We start from the raw sequence: 17,575 nt of genomic DNA, 5'->3' as shown, positions 1-17,575 counted from the left end.
AAAATGGTGCGAGTTTTAGGGGCTAAGCAGGGCTGAAGCGAGCTGAGTCGTGCTGGTTTTTGGTAGTCGAAACGCGAGCCGTGTCGGGCTGAAGTGAGCTGAAGCGAGCTGAAGCGAGCTGAAAAAGGGTAGTGGAAAAGGGCCATAAGTGCCCCACTCAACCTGAACACAACAGCTTTGCTGAAGGGGGGGTCAGATTGTGTTGAAGGATGTAAAAGGCTCTTATAAATTCACTGACTAGATTAATTTCCCCTTTGATATGTTCTTAACAATCTATTTAAAGAAAACATACACACATTTGAATCATTATAATGGATTTAGATTGTTAAAACCGCATTTTATTTGCAACAGATTGGTGGTTGTAGCCGGGCGGCACGGTGGTGTAGTGGTTAGCGCTGTCGCCTCACAGCAAGAAGGTCCGGGTTCGAGCCCCGGGGCCGGCGAGGGCCTTTCTGTGTGGAGTTTGCATGTTCTCCCCGTGTCCGCGTGGGTTTCCTCCGGGTGCTCCGGTTTCCCCCACAGTCCAAAGACATGCAGGTTAGGTTAACTGGTGACTCTAAATTGAGCGTAGGTGTGAATGAGAGTGTGAATGGTTGTCTGTGTCTATGTGTCAGCCCTGTGATGACCTGGTGACTTGTCCAGGGTGTACCCCGCCTTTCGCCCGTAGTCAGCTGGGATAGGCTCCAGCTTGCCTGCGACCCTGTAGAACAGGATAAAGCGGCTAGAGATGATGGATGTATGGATCTTCAAAAGATCTATATTTCATTGCACTTTGAGTTTGTTTGAATTCTCTTCTTCGGTCAGAAAACCCCTTCCAGTTTGACGCTCATGATCATGGCGGCCCATGGAGACTCCATTTCCCATGATCCCCCGCGCTGCCCGGCGCTGCAGCAGCATGCACGCTGGCTCACGCGCAGCTCCCTGTTAAAGCACCGAGTGAGCGCGTGCAGCTCGGCTAGCTGGGCTTGTTGCTAAGTGAGCAGTGGACGTGGTGCGCGCGCGGGCGGTTGTAAGCAGTGATCATGGCGGAAGCGGTGGCCGCGATGTGCGAGCAGCTCGTTAAGGCTGTGACCGTCATGATGGACGCGGAGTCCAATCAGCGGTACCGGCTCGAGGCTCTGAAGGTACCGGGAGGAGGAGAACCGACTAGCCACACGGCTAACAGTGTTTAGCTAACCGGCGAGTTGAGGCGCTACTCGGCTAAAGCTAATGCTTTTTTTCCCCTTCAGTTATTATGAATTTAATTCTTGTTGTAGAAGCATTTCTACCCGGACGCGCTCCAGAATTTGTTTTAATTAAACGAATAAACTTTCTAGCTAGCCTCATAGCTAAGTGTATGAGAGTGTTAGCCGACCTAGCTCGTGTCATTTATGCAGCTAATTGCTAACAGAACTGATTTATCAGTGATGTAGCCTCGTTAGCAAACCGCACATCTGTCTGTGAGCGCGTCCTGAACGGCTTGTGCTCCCTCCTGCAGTGCGCTAGTGTGAGGAGGGCTCGTGCATGCGCCCTGTATAGTGCACTTTATGTCTAATACGGAGCCGTTTGGGATTCAGGCAGTGGGGTTTTTCCTCCTTCACATGAACGGTTCATCTCCTCTGTTGATGCGTGTAGCGGTTTGAAATTTGCACTGTACGATAACCGAGTCTGAAAATATAACTGTTTCACGGTATTAATCGACCGTTGAAGAAAAAAAAAAGCCAGTGATGAAAATTTTAAAAGGGGGTGGGGAAAAAGAGAGAAAATTCTCAAATTATTCTTTTGGAAGATAGAGTGGCGGCTACAATTATCGACACCTTAATGATCTTTTGGCCGTTGCAGAAGTAGAAAAGACTTTCAGGACGTAAATTGTGCATGAATAATTACTCAAACTTCCACTGGGAAAAAAAAAATGAGTTGACTCCTGATTACTTGGCGTATCAGATCACGTGACACCATCCCCACGTTTTGTCCCACGGTTATCAGCACGGTTCCACAGTTGTCGGCACGTTTTGTCCCCACGGTCATCTGCACATTTGTCCATGGTTATCAACACGCGTTCACAATCATCAGCACGTTTTGTCCCCACGGTTATCAGCACAGTTCCACAGTCATGGGCACGTTTTGTCCCCACGGTTATCGGTACAGTTATCAACACGCTTTCACAGTCATCGTCATGTTTTGTCCCCACGGTCATCAGCATGGTTCCACGGTCATCGGCACGTTTTATCCCCATGGTCATCAGCACGTTGCATCCCACGGTTATCAGCATGGTTCCGCAGTCATCGGCATGTTTTGTCCCCACGGTTATCAGCATGGTTCCACATCCATCAGCACGTTTTGTCCCCACGGTTATCGGCATGGTTATCAACACGCTTTCACAGTCATTGGCACGTTTTGCCCCCACGGTCATCGGCACAGTTATCAACACGGTTCCACAGTCATCGGCACGTTTTGCCCCCACGGTCATCGGCACGGCTATCAACACGGTTCCACGGTCGTTGGCACGTTTTGTCCCCACGGTTATCAACATGCTTTCACGGTTATCGGCACGGTTATCAACATGCTTTCACAGTCATCGTCATGTTTTGTCCACACGGTCTTCGGCACGTTTTGTCCCACGGTCATCGGCATGTTTTGTCCCCACGGTCATCGGCACGGTTATCAACACGGTTCCACGGTCATCGGCACAGTTATCAACACGGTTCCACGGTCATCGGCACGTTTTGTCCCCACGGTCATCGGCACGGTTATCAACATGGTTCCACGGTCGTCGGCACGTTTTGTCCCCACGGTCGTCGGCACGTTTTGTCCCCACGGTCGTCGGCACGTTTTGTCCCCACGGTCGTCGGCACGTTTTGTCCCCACGGTCGTCGGCACGTTTTGTCCCCACGGTCGTCGGCACGTTTTGTCCCCACGGTCGTCGGCACGTTTTGTCCCCACGGTTATTGACACCCAGATTATTATCGGTATGTGGTATTAAGTTAACAAAACATAGTTTTTATTAAAAACTTTGTTTCACATAGACTTTTTTATAATTAGTACAAAATATCCTTTATATAAATATTTGGATGTCGGTGCTTACGTAAATGAAGTAATTCTAATGTTTGTAAACAAATGAACTGATGTTTAACCTGTCAGAAAATCTTTTTGTTCCACTTTCTAGTAAGTATTTTCGTAGATCACATTTTGTTAATCATTTGTTGTTTGTATTAACTTCTAGTTTTGTAGTTTACCAATAATTCAAACAGTGCTCTAATTTGTTGCAATTAGATTCAGATTGGAGAAGCTTCATATTTTCAAACAAGCGTATTTTTTATTTATTTATTTTTTTAATTGAGATTTTAAATTTGCATCTAAAAATCTAAAATGTCTCCTGGTGTAATACATGGTAGATATTTACAACAAACTGCAAAAAAAAAAATTCTGACTGGAATAGAAAAATCTGAATATTTCAAGCATGTAATTTTTTATATGCTAGGAATTTAATTCTGGTCTAATTCTATTTATTACATTCGGATTCCAAATACTCTAAACATTCCATTCTGTACTGAATCAGGAAAAAAAAATAAATCACAGCACTTTTTTTTTTTTTGAAGTACTTCATCTACTTCAGCAATGTTACACACAGCTCGATCCATAACAGTTGTAAAAGTCATTTAATTCCACAGGGTGTCGATAATGGTGGACACCGGTGAAAGTGATCATTATTATCGACACCTGACGTGACTTCTCAAACGCGTGTTTAGATACAAAATGGCGACTGTCAAATGAAAGAGGAAGAAACAAAGTAGGTTTCGACGAAGAGATCATGAAATATCGGGGAATTTGATCAGTAAAAACATGTCCATGAATTTTCCACCATGCTTACCTGCGATGATAACATCTGGGTTTTCCTCAAATTGCTGATCATGCTGAAAAAAATTCCATCTCTGGTAATGAGCTGTGTCGTTAGACGACAAGATCAAAGGGCTAGGAGGCGGGGTCTTCCGGTTGATTGATTAACCAATAATAACTGTTGTAACTGAAACTCAGCTTTGTAAAAAAAAAATTATCGGTAAATCTGAAAAGGTGTCTAATTATGGACCGTCGATAATTGTTGCTGCCGCTCTATGTTGAGAGACTTTTTCGATAAAATCTCATCGTCATGTTAACATTATAAAAGGGATGAGAACCACTGGATTCAGTGACTTGATTGGAAAGAAAAACGTGGCGCCCAGAATAAATCTAGCCACGTACTCGGTTTTGTAGCAATTGCTTAAAACTTTCAGTGAATAACAATTCATCTTCTGTTTCAGTTTTGTGAAGAATTCAAAGAAAAATGCCCGTATTGTATACCATGTGGCCTTCAGTTAGCAGACAAATCCCAGGCAGCGGTGGTGAGACATTTTGGTTTGCAAATACTGGAGCATGTTATAAAGTAAGTAAGACTTGCCTGTCGAAGGGAATGTTTCTGTATCGATTATACACTGATGTTCTGTATGTCGTCCCCAGGTTTCAGTGGAACAACATGCCACAGCAAGACAAAGTCCATTTGAAAGACTGCACCATGGAGATGCTGACCAATGTGAGTTGTGAACAGGGTTGACAAGCCTCGGCAAAATTTACAGCCCGACTATAACTCAGGAAAAAAAAAAAAAACGCGCACTAAAAGATCTGAAACGATCCCAGAAATGTGCATCTTGATTTATATGGGGGGGAAACCCCCTCACAGCTTTTGCACAGCATTTTAGTTAGTTCTCGTTTCAGACTATTCCACTTTGCTCAGCATGATTACTTCTCCAGTGAAGCTCACCTGTGCAAAACAAGATCACAGATACCAGTGCGGGAAATAAGGAATTTTGTAGAGAATCAATGTAATTCTCTTATTTTATATTAAACTTTGGTCAAATATCCGTCACATTTTGCATTTTGTGCAATTTTTTTTTTACCTTGCGCAATACCAGAAAAATTCAGTTGAAATCAAGCCATTTGAGGCGAATTGGTCCGCCTCTGAAAAAACTTGGCATTTAGATTTCCCGGCAAACATTGATTTTCGTGACGTCGTGTGCGGGACGCCTCCCTCTGAATCCTACGTCAGCGCGGGTTTGTTTATGAGAAAACGACCTGGTGGTTTTCTGCAAGTTTCTTCAACGTTATCACGTAATTATTAAAATGGTTAACAGATGTATCGTAGGAGCGTCTAGCAACACCAATCTTGATGGGATTAGTACTCATCGTTTCCCAAAAGACCGGACAATGAGAGAGAAATGGGAGCGCTTGGTCTACACAGGCTGTGCACTGAAACCGTGCAAAGCTCGCGCAGCCTGCTGGCGCTTCCGCAGGTGACGTCACGAATCTGGCTCCAGACTCGCTTGGGATTTTTCCAGGCGCGTTTTATTTTTTTCTGCTGTAGACAGATGGCCTTGTGCAAAATTACCCTTCTGGATGAGTGTGTAAAGGGATGTACTTTGATATAAAAAAAAAAAAGAAATTGGTCCAGAATATGTCCTTGAAGCAGGCTGTTGCAGGACAGGCGAGTCTGAAATGTTGTCTGTCCGTCCGAAGCCCCAGAACAATGCAGCCGGGGGTCCGGGGCCTGCCTTTGGGCCCTGTAAGCTGAAAGGCTTTAGATGCCTGGAGATGGCTTCTCAGCTATTTATTTCCAGGTACATTTTTGTGATCTTTAAAGGCTGAATTACGCTCAACATTAGTTGCTAATTACACAACAAATTAAATATAATTGACAAGAAAATGTCAGAAGATTCAAGCAAAACCTGCTTAAAGTTCTACCCAAGAAAACAGTCGCACACACAGGTCAGTTCCATGTCCAGAAAAAAATATGGAGGGGAATGATGTTCCAGTTGGTTACAAGCAGAGGTGGAAAAACTGGATTGACAAAGTAAAAGTCCTGCTTAGGTTTTCCTTCTGCCTGTGCTCTCAACACCGGTGATTCCACCAATTAGCTCATCAACCTGGCTTAGGGGATGTGCTAATTAGGATCAGCTGGTTCATTGAATTGGCTGGAGCAAAAATGTGGCAGGGTTTTTACTTTCTGCACCCGGGTTTTTCCACCTCTGGTTACAACTTGCTGGTCCTCATACAGGCCAGGCTTTCGTCTAAACGGGGGAACAGGGGTGCTGCGCCCTCTTACACTCGGCGTGCGCCCCCTTACCGACTCCGTGAAAACATCCCAGCAACACTACGTGACAATGTGTCTGATCATCAAATACGTTATAAATGCTCCAAAAATATTCCAATCATAGTAGATACTAGGGCTGTAACGATACACCTAACTCACGATTCGATTCGTATCGCGATTTTTGACCCGCGATTCGATACGCCCACGATTTTTTTTTTTAAATGTTTTAAAGTAGTAAATTTGACTTATTAACATTTACTTACTTACATTAACTATTTAATAACAAATAATTCAGACCACTGCAGAGAATGAGTAATATGTATGCAAAAATGAACAAATGTATATCCAAAGACTGTTTTATTTCTCAAAATAATACTGTTGAGCCGGAAGCTCTGGTTTTTTCGGTTCTGAAAAGTCATTTTTCCAAATCGTGTAAATCCGTTAAGATTTTTTTTTTTGGGGGGGTGGCTCTCTTACTGTCTCACTCTCATAGGGCCAATGATTTTCTGTGATCGCGGAAAACAGATGGAAATTACGGAATTTTTATTGTGAAACATTGCTCGCGTGTCAAAATGTAACTGCCGCAGAAGGCTTCCGCCCAAGCAGACATGCCTTCAGTGTTGCCAGATATTGCTAACGTTTTCCACCCCAAAATATGTTCAAAACCAGCCAAAAAGCACCTAAACCCGCCCAATCTGGCAACACTGCATGCCTTTCCGGTCAAGTGATTGTGATTGGCTTGTGGCACACCTAGCCAGCCAATGAGCTGCTTGTTTACAGAGTCGCTCCCCGCATCGCAACTAGAATGGCGACCGCTTAAAAGAAATGAATGCTCTGCCAGTGGCGAGTGTGCACGTTGCGTGACTCGCAGAAGATTGTCGCAGGTCGGCGAAAAAACGACTTACTAATAGATATCAAAAAATAAAAGTAATTTAAGTAAGTTTAAAATGTAATTTAAATAAAAAGTAAAGTATTCATAAATTGAAGTTTGGAAGCGCCTCTGTTTTTGGGCTGAGGAGAAGTTTGAAAGGGTGTACCGCGATTCTGCCTTCTTGTATCGCGATACAGATCGTGGCTCTGCGTATCGCGATTTCGATACGCATATCGTTACAGCCCTAGTAGATACACCGCCAGACGGTGCAAAAACAATCCGAATTGGCGTTTTCCAGACTGAGGCGCCATGTTGTTTAGTTGTTTACTTGTCGTGGCTGCTCTCGCGAGATTTGACATGGGTTACATACAAGGTCAGCTGACTTGTAGAGCGAGATTTATCGAGACTGAATGACCTTTCACCCACCGGCGCGGGAGCTTTTGACAGAAGTAGTTTGCGAGTTGTTTTTGTTGACACTTAGGCATTTAAAGATGTCATCCCGCGGCACGAAGCGGAAGAAAGCCAAAGACTGTCCGGGACAGAAGAAGATGACTTCTTTCTTTTTCAATGTTGACAGACAATTTGTTCCAATTTCCCTCTCAGATACTCAGAATGTCCCATTGGAGCATTTTTCAAAGGCTTTGCACGGTGGGGGGGGGACAACTGGCACCATCCCCCCAACCCCGTTCCCTCGCCATGGTGAGCGCCCTCATACTAAATTTTTCTAGAAAAAACCCTGCAGGCACTATAATAACACTCATGAAACATTGTCAACAATGACTATTTTTTTTATACTGTGTTTATAATAAGTCTATAAGAAATTTAGTAATTAACAGCGCAACCATTCTTCCATAATGGAGTTAAAATTTTGAGGATGAGATTCCAAGTAACTTTGTCATAAAATTACTTTTTTTTTTACTAGAACTAGACACGATGATATCATTTGGCGTTCAGACTCAAATCTGCTGGACGAGAACTTAGAAAATGGAAGAAAATAAAAACTCTATTAAAGATGTATAAATCTACATCCAACGTTTCCGGTTGAGCGTACACCGTGCGCTTTCTGGCTGCTGCCTCTCACCGGAGCTTTTTTTTTTTTTTAAATTAAAAAAAAAATTTTTTTTGTGTAGTTTGATGTTTTTGTTTTTGTCCGCTGGTTGTGGTGTGGCTCCGGACCCAGTTTTGGTCATCGGTTCCCTCCAGGCCTTGATTAGCCGTGGGTGATGCCTGCGCTCCTAGCTCTGGACTGCAGTGAGCTCGTTGCTCATTTTAACATCTTGGCTATCCGGCACTCTGTGTGGTGGTGCTTTAGTGCTTGGCGTGATGCTCGGTGGTGTCGCGGCGGCTGTGCAGGCGGTGTGGGACTTGTTTTCATGCGCCTTTTGGTGAGACTGTGGCTGCTACACCATTGGAATAGCATCCTGACCTTTATTTGGTGGATTGTTTTTTTTTTTTTTTTCCCCTATAACTGTAAAGCGACCTTGGGTTTTGAGAAAGGTGCTATATAAATTTAAACTTATTACATGCTACAAAGCATATGATTATGACTTCCATTCTTATTATGAATGGAATAAAATGCATATAATAGCATAACCATTGATTGGCAGTTTGGCACTTAACAATACTGTACTGCAAATTTTCATGTAAACTGAACTCTTACTCAACTGACTGGATCAGTCTGAGACTGTAAAGCCTAAAACACTAGTTCAACTGCCTTGTGCAATTAAAAACAACAGTGAATACTGAGTGTATTATTAGTCTTGTTTTATTTAGTGTGCCACTCGGGGAGATGCCTATAAATTTTGGCTGGGCTAGGACCTTCGGTGGCAGAGTTATGCATTTTTAAATCCACATGCGCAAGTGGCTGGAGCAAGGGCTCGTGCTAAAGCTTTCTGCGAGCTACACTCGCTCCTGGTGTCGGATCGGGCCGAGCCAAAGGGCTCAGGGAGAGGGATGTGCATGTAAAGTTTGGCAGGGCTGGGACCTTCAGTGGCCGAGTTATTTTTAAATGCTGGCTCGAGCCAGGGCTAATATTATAGATGAAAGTCTTCCGGATTTACCCGGAAATCCGGATATTTGACAAAACTCTTGAAAATCTCCGGTTTTCCGAATGGAGAAATTTTATTTTTCGGATTTTTCGTGTTCCTAGACGCGGCGTAATACTTCGCATCATCCTTGCATGGGCGCGGTCCTTAAATAGCCCAAACATAGTTGACTGATTAAAGACAGTTGTTCTTTGTTAACGCCGCGCGTGCCGGAGCTCGTTAGGCGTGCGCGCAGCCCAAGGCGCGCAGGACTGACACCGTTCTGTGCAAGCGCAACACGATCGCACTAGAAAGCGTGGTCAAGCTGCCAGTGTAGCTGCAGTCTTTTTAGATGCGAATTACGAGTATTTCCTCGTGTTAATAATTCGCCATGTCAAAACAAACGAAACTTTCCTCCTTCTTTCGACGTGAAGAGAGGTAAACAGTTTATTATATATTTTTTTCCCCATCAAAGTTGCATTTTGTGGTTTCGAAGCTAAGTTTTAGTGCCGTTTCTAGAACACAACATCAAGAAAACGTGGAAGAAACAGCAATAATGGAAGAGCCGGTTTCTAAGCTGCCTAAAACTAGCAATGGTAATTATTTTTTGTTACATAATGCACTCAGGCTGCCAATCAGTGTGTGACTGACACACACACACACACACACCCTACACCCCTGATTTACATGAGAAATTTGGTATTCATTGGTGTGTTTAAATTTACAGACAATACCAACTAATGTAAACAATTGGCTTCAACTCGCATAAATATGAATTGGAAATGTTTAGTTCACTTTAGCTTCTGCAAACGCACAACTCTACTAAAAGATTGATAAACGAGGCTCAATGTCCCCAGGGTTAGATCTTAAGGTTTTTCTGCACTAGCCAGCCGGGCTAGTGGCTTGCAAATTGCACTAGCCCGCAGAGTGTTGCACTAGCCCGCTATTTTAAGCCCAGTTCCTGTGACAATTGAAAGAATTTTAAATACTAAACAATGAACAAGTTGAAACAACAGAAGCTCCCAATTCAGTGTAACAGAACCAGTACTTTATTCAATCCATTATGGTTCTCATATGTGACTTTGTGTTTCAAACCATAATTGTCACTTTGAAGTATAAAAGAGGTAGTCATTGCTTACAGTTAAGTAGACTAGTACATGTAGTAATCTTGCAAAATGGACTAGAACTGAAATCATTCAGTTGCCTTAGACTAGAAAAAAACATAGCAAATTCTTATTTAGGCAAATTAGGCACTCATCATGGTACACAGTTACAACCTGTGTCAATGAACTGTGACAGTAATGTTCAGCAACAATGCATTACACCATGTACAATAAATAGAATGAGCTAAAAGATTTTGTATCAGATTTTGCGTGATTCAAGATGGCCACACCCATGTCAAGTTATCGCACTAGCCAACACGGGCTAGTAACAGAGATTTTGCACTAGCCCGTGGCTATCTGCACTAGCCACGGGCTAGCGGGCTAGTGTTAAGATCTAACCCTGGTCCCCAACATTGAAACCTGAAAGCTTTAGAAACTCTAACAGACCTTTACTTTTTAACAGCACTGTTTTGGGATTTTGCTGAGTTTACCTTCAACTGTCTTTTTTTTTTTTTTTCCAAAGTAATGAACTGTGTAGCAGGAAAATCACCGCGTTTTCTAAATGCACTCCTGAAAATTGCTCATTAACTCGGGGAATTAAATTTGATATTCTTGACATGTTAATCATTAATGTACATGAAAGAAAAAGGCTTAAAAATTATAACTTGTTTTAGTGAAAATAAGTACTAAAATGCACTAGAATACAGGGTTTTGTGTGTTGTGTTATTAAAATTTTTTCGGGGGACGTTGCCCCCCCCCCCCCCCCCCCCCCCCCCATCTTAGTTTGACTTTCAAAAGTTCAGGATTTTTTTCTTTGCTCCACTTTCATCTCTGTAGTAATAAAGTTTTCAGCGCTTGCATGGGGGTTTCGGGAGCGAATGACGGGCCGAGACAGGGTCGTGCCGGGCCGGGCCTGGACTAGTATGGAAGGTCCCCGTTTCACAGGCCGTGTTATGACATAATGTATTCGCCCAGTGTAACATTTGGAAAGAAATTAGAAGTAGATTCGACCCATATCTCAGAGACTCACATAGTGCGTCGCGGGCGCGCCAACAATTTCGAATAATGAACGCATTGTCGAAAGGGGCAGGGGCCAATATGGACGCGGGCATTTTATACCCTATTTGGACCGTTTCGTGGCGTATTACTTGACTTCATGGTCTCAATATCGAAAATCTTGCACAAATATGCAACTTCCAACATAATTATCTGGATATTCAACAGATTTCAGCATTGGATGAATTGGTTTTGACCGCCGCCATATTGAATATACATCGGACCCGTTCGTGTATTTACGCCGCCCCGTTTGTAGCATCCCAAGCGAGTAAAACCTGATCCAAGTCTTTCGCTAGGTGGCGTCTTACAGTCTATGTACGAATATTCGAAAGAGACAAGAAAACATGGATAAGAAAAAAAAGAAAAAAAACATCTATTTTGTCATTCTTCGGCAGAAAGAGAGAGTACAGTCACCTGAAAAAACTGATACCCCCGATACCCAAGGTAATTAGTCATACTAGATTTACAACAACAACCACTACTACCACTACCACTGGTGACTACTACTAGTAATATCGGACATTATTAATTTTCAAACTTCATAGCCTGAATTTGAACCCAAGATTGAAGATTCAGCATCCCATCTGCTTCTCTGAAATTAGAAGTAGAGATGATTAGAGACGAGCAGAATTAGACCGTCACAGCATGCAAAAAACAAACCCATTCTTGTGCTATAATTTACAAGGAGGAGATAATATAGATGTGATGTATAGTGGCCTGTGGTTGAATTCCAAAATATTGCCACTGATTAAACAATCTCTCAATATATTTGGTTGAAGCATTGATTTTTGTCATCTACATTGCTTCATATGGCTTCTAATACAAAAAAAAAACAGAATTGAGAAGAAAAAAACAGCCCCCGGGCTGCCCCAGCTGTTCATTGGGCTCGCTTCGCTCACTAGGGTCGCTTCAAGTGAAGGATAATCACTGGGCCCCCCATTGTAGAACTGGGCCCCTGTTTTTTCCCAGGAGGGGCCCTGTGGGCCCCGTGACCTGCAAAACAATGAGTCTCTGATACCTTTACGTTTTATCACGGGCCATTCGGTTTGATGCTTTTGAAATACAGACAAACAAACGCAAAAATTACAGGTAAAATGTCTGCCGGTCCGGCTTTATTTCCCACACTGGATACACTCACACACTCCCTTTATTTGTCGTAGCTTATTTTTTTGCTGAAGTTAGAAGTAGATATAGATTGTTAATCGGTTTAAAACAAGATCTTGGTGTCTACTTGCAGACAGGGTTTAAAGTAGCCCAGAAACCCCCACCCACAGACTTGTTTATTTTTTTATTTTTTAAATTTCCCCTCTCCTTCAGGCATAATCTTGTCTAAATGTCGAACAATCTGGCAACCTCGATGTGAGCCAGCTCTGTGAATTCTCATCGCAAGGAGAAGTGATCTGTTCTGAGCACTGACTAGTCTTTGTGTTTCCTAGGGAACATATCCCATCTTGGAGGAGGAGAGTCACATTAAAGATGCTCTGTCGAGGATTGTAGTGGAGATGATCAAGAGAGAGTGGCCTCAACAGTGGCCGGATATGCTGAAAGAGATGGAAGCACTCACTACATTTGGGGTATGTGGTATTTATTTGCTTGGTTATTCTGTAGATGAAAGTCTTCCGGATTTACCCGGATGTTTGACAAAACTCTTGAAAATCTCCGGTTTTCTGAATGGAGAACTTTAATTTTTCGGATTTTTGGCGTTCCGTTTCACAGAAATTTGGTTTTGCGATCACGCGGCTTGTTTACATTCGGCGACAGGGCGCCGCCATTTTTGTAGTCTCGCAACGCTTGCTGGTGTGTACGAGACCTTATATGCTTGTGTACATGCCTCATGTCATGTGAACAAGATTTTATCGCGATAAGAGGGGAAAGAGGAAAAGGCACTGCCAAATCCAGCCTCTCAACCCAAGATAAGACAGTCCGTTCATAGCATAGCAAAAAACATGAAAAAATCCATTTGGGGGAAGCGCAAGAGAAAACAAAACAGCTGTAAGGCTGTGGAGCAACCGAAGAAGAAGAGGGTCGAGATTTAGTGGTGTCCGTTTCACAGCTGGTTTTCACTTGCCCTAGCAGACTGTCCTCTTTGGTTTTTACAACCCCGATTCCAAAAAAGTTGGGACAAAGTATAAATTGTCAATAAAAATGGAATGCAATGATGTGGAAGTTTCAAAATTCCATATTTTATTCAGAATAGAACATAGATGACATATCAAATGTTTAAACTGAGAAAATGTATCATTTAAAGAGAAAAATTAGGTGATTTTTAAATTTCATGACAACACATCTCAAAAAAGTTGGGACAAGGCCATGTTTACCACTGTGAGACATCCCCTTTTCTCTTTACAACAGTCTGTAAACGTCTGGGGACTGAGGAGACAAGTTGCTCAAGTTTAGGGATAGGAATGTTAACCCATTCTTGTCTAATGTAGGATTCTAGTTGCTCAACTGTCTTGGGTCTTTTTTTTGTTGTATCTTCTGTTTTATGATGCGCCAAATGTTTTCTATGGGTGAAAGATCTGGACTGCAGGCTGGCCAGTTCAGTACCCGGACCCTTCTTCTACGCAGCCATGATGCTGTAATTGATGCAGTATGTGGTTTGGCATTGTCATGTTGGAAAATGCAAGGTCTTCCCTGAAAGAGACGTCGTCTGGATGGGAGCATATGTTGCTCTAGAACCTGGATATACCTTTCAGCATTGATGGTGTCTTTCCAGATGTGTAAGCTGCCCATGCCACACGCACTAATGCAACCCCATACCATCAGAGATGCAGGCTTCTGAACTGAGCGCTGATAACAACTTGGGTCGTCCTTCTCCTCTTTAGTCCGAATGACACGGCGTCCCTGATTTCCATAAAGAACTTCAAATTTTGATTCGTCTGACCACAGAACAGTTTTCCACTTTGCCACAGTCCATTTTAAATGAGCCTTGACTCAGAGAAGACGTCTGCGCTTCTGGATCGTGTTTAGATACGGCTTCTTCTTTGAACTATAGAGTTTTAGCTGGCAACGGCGGATGGCACGGTGAATTGTGTTCACAGATAATGTTCTCTGGAAATATTCCTGAGCCCATTTTGTGATTTCCAATACAGAAGCATGCCTGTATGTGATGCAGTGCCGTCTAAGGGCCCGAAGATCACGGGCACCCAGTATGGTTTTCCGGCCTTGACCCTTACGCACAGAGATTCTTCCAGATTCTCTGAATCTTTTGATGATATTATGCACTGTAGATGATGATATGTTCAAACTCTTTGCAATTTTACACTGTTGAACTCCTTTCTGATATTGCTCCACTATTTGTCGGCGCAGAATTAGGGGGATTGGTGATCCTCTTCCCATCTTTACTTCTGAGAGCCGCTGCCACTCCAAGATGCTCTTTTTATACCCAGTCATGTTAATGACCTATTGCCAATTGACCTAATGAGTTGCAATTTGGTCCCCCAGCTGTTCCTTTTTTGTACCTTTAACTTTTCCAGCCTCTTATTGCCCCTGTCCCAACTTTTTTGAGATGTGTTGCTGTCATGAAATTTCAAATGAGCCAATATTTGGCATGAAATTTCAAAATGTCTCACTTTCGACATTTGATATGTTGTCTATGTTCTATTGTGAATACAATATCAGTTTTTGAGATTTGTAAATTATTGCATTCCGTTTTTATTTACAATTTGTACTTTGTCCCAACTTTTTTGGAATCGGGGTTGTACAAAACTCTGAACTTTGCAGTGCATTCCATGTCTCTCTCTCTCACACAGTTCAAACCATTTAAGTTTTAGTGCGTTATTAATAGTTTGAAATCTTTAAAGTGGCATGATAATACAGGGCTCGAAATTCGCGGTGGTCTGGTCGCCCGAGGCGACTTAATTTGTCATTTGGCGGGTAATTCCAGGGGTCGAAATTAACCTTTGAATGTACTTGCCATCAGGGCAACCAACCCCAAAAATTGACTTGCCCGTATGCATGTATCAGTTGCCCTACTTTTTTGCAGGTTGGCTGGGTAAGTAATTTGCATAAAAAGCAATCTGGATGTATATTATAGAGTCTCATCTCATCTCATCTCATTATCTCTAGCCGCTTTATCCTTCTACAGGGTCGCAGGCAAGCTGGAGCCTATCCCAGCTGACTACGGGTGAAAGGCGGGGTACACCCTGGACAAGTCGCCAGGTCATCACAGGGCTGACACATAGACACAGACAACCATTCACACTCACATTCACACCTACGGTCAATTTAGAGTCACCAGTTAACCTAACCTGCATGTCTTTGGACTGTGGGGGAAACCGGAGCACCCGGAGGAAACCCACGCGGACACGGGGAGAACATGCAAACTCCGCACAGAAAGGCCCTCGCCGGCCCCGGGGCTCGAACCCAGGACCTTCTTGCTGTGAGGCGACAGCGCTAACCACTACACCACCGTGCCGCCATATTATAGAGTATGCAATAAAATATTTCAACTTGTTTTGCCATTGTTTGATTACTGATTGATAGAAATAAAGTTCTAACACTCGTATGTGTTTGGTGTTTATTTCATCATGATGAACAGTAAAACAACTCGGTATAACTACTAGTATCTTCTCTTAAACAGTCAGAAAACATCATGTCATCATGGTAAAGTGTAACTGATCAAATCAGAATTAAAAATCAGTCCAAAAAGACGCTTCGTTCGTTCTAGCCTACGTGACGGTGGCGCCTCGTGTGAATAATCATATCATGTAGCGCCATCTCGCGAATGGAAGCATCAACTACCGCAACGAACCAAAGTCAAGGACAAACAAAAGAGACGGGAAAAATCAAGTTTCCGTGCTGTTTCTGTTAGGAATCACAACAACTTAATTTTTCTTGGTAAAATAGATATTCAAACACGGTTGTCCGATGGACAACTAGCGATAATTTTATTGTTGCCCGAATATGAGAATGACTTGCCCATGTCCGTCGGTACATGCTTAATTTCGACCCCTGAATTCCTGTCACTAGGCAGCCTGGCTGGCTGGTTGAGAATAAAAAATATATATGAAGCGAAGATTCAGACTAGGGCTGTGCGATATATCGAATATACTCAATATATCTCTGAAAATTCTGAGAGAGATAAATAAAATTATGATATCGTAACTATCGAGTATTTTATGGTCATCTGCCGACTTGCGTTTGTTTTGTGTTGGTTGCGTTCGTTTAAAACCTTTTGCGGTGGTTTTCTCCCTGTCCCTCAGACAGTAACGTGAGAGGCTGCCTGGGGGGGAGTCACGCACTCGCCAACCAATCCCGGGCGACATCTCGGTGCTGAAAGGAACTTGCGGGAAGATTTCGTAGTTCCGGTTTCCAGCACTGACTCAGTTCGTGCAATCGCTGGTGCTGCATAGGCTACCGTGTAAGCTCTGTCAATTTCAGCGACAAATTAAAAATGGAAGCGGACGAATTGGTTCCTAAAAGAACTCGTAAGGGGTCAGTCATCTGGCATTTTTTTGGATTATATTATGGTGCTCTGTGTTGTTCTCATTTATGTATTTAACAACAGTATCAAAATACTCGGGTCTTGAAATCAAGTTTCAAGTTTATTTGTACAGCGCTTTTAACAATAAACATTGTCGCAAAGCAGCTTTACAGAATTTGAACGACTTAAAACATGAGCTAATTTTATCCCTAATCTATCCCCAATGAGCAAGCCTGTGGCGACGGTGGCAAGGAAAAACTCCCTCAGACGACATGAGGAAGAAACCTCGAGAGGAACCAGACTCAAAAGGGAACCCATCCTCATTTGGGCAACAACAGACAGCCTGACTATAATATTAACAGTTTTAACAGGTATAACCCTCAACTGTCCTCATGGGGCCGTCCTTCACAGGAGTGGGGCGATAAAACTCCGACCAGACACAGGGCACCAGGATGGATCAAGCAGGTCCGAGGGGCAGAAGAGGCCAGCATCTCAATCCCAGGATAAACATGTAACTCAGAGGGACAGATGGGGGGGGGGGGGGGGGGGGGGGGGGGGGAGAAGAGAGAGAGAGAGAAAACACGTTGTTAGGTATGCCCTAAAAATGACAAGTATTAAATCTGTGTGGTAGGCTCGCAGAGACGAGAGTCTTTACATGAGGCATGACGCACAATGGCATGTTAATATGGTAAAAAATATATCATGACCTGCTCTGGCTGGATGCTTGATCGGGTGATGGGAGCACACTCCTCAGCAATGATGAGATGCAGATGGGACCCTTAGGCCTGGCCAAGACAATTCAGTTACATTTCACCGGGTCTGGGACATGCGACAGAATGTCTGACGGCCGATTCCCTGCAGGCTACGATAGCCAGTCGAGGTCCCCACCGTCTCCACCAAAAGATTTCCTGTTGACTCCATGTAACTCAGAGGGACAGATTTGGGGGGGGGGGAGAAAGAAAACACAGGTGGTTAGGTATGCCCAATGTCACCTGA

The 17,575-nt window shown here is 43.3% G+C and overlaps 1 protein-coding gene across 2 annotated transcripts in view; it reads left to right on the top strand.

The window, feature by feature from the left end:
* Window positions 1-911: 911 nt before the first annotated feature.
* LOC132883366 (exportin-5) overlaps window positions 912-17,575 on the top strand; it is an 86,019-nt gene continuing 69,355 nt past the window's right edge. For both annotated transcript variants that reach the window (XM_060916907.1, XM_060916906.1), the window contains exons 1-4: window positions 912-1,124; window positions 4,278-4,399; window positions 4,474-4,546; window positions 12,591-12,728. In XM_060916907.1, the coding sequence (XP_060772890.1) occupies window positions 1,023-1,124; window positions 4,278-4,399; window positions 4,474-4,546; window positions 12,591-12,728 (435 nt within the window). In that variant the 5' untranslated portion in view covers window positions 912-1,022. The remainder of the gene's footprint in view (window positions 1,125-4,277; window positions 4,400-4,473; window positions 4,547-12,590; window positions 12,729-17,575) is intronic.

Source organism: Neoarius graeffei, chromosome 3, assembly GCF_027579695.1.
Source record: "Neoarius graeffei isolate fNeoGra1 chromosome 3, fNeoGra1.pri, whole genome shotgun sequence".
NCBI lineage: Eukaryota > Metazoa > Chordata > Actinopteri > Siluriformes > Ariidae > Neoarius > Neoarius graeffei.
This window is presented reverse-complemented; position numbering and strand designations above follow the sequence as displayed.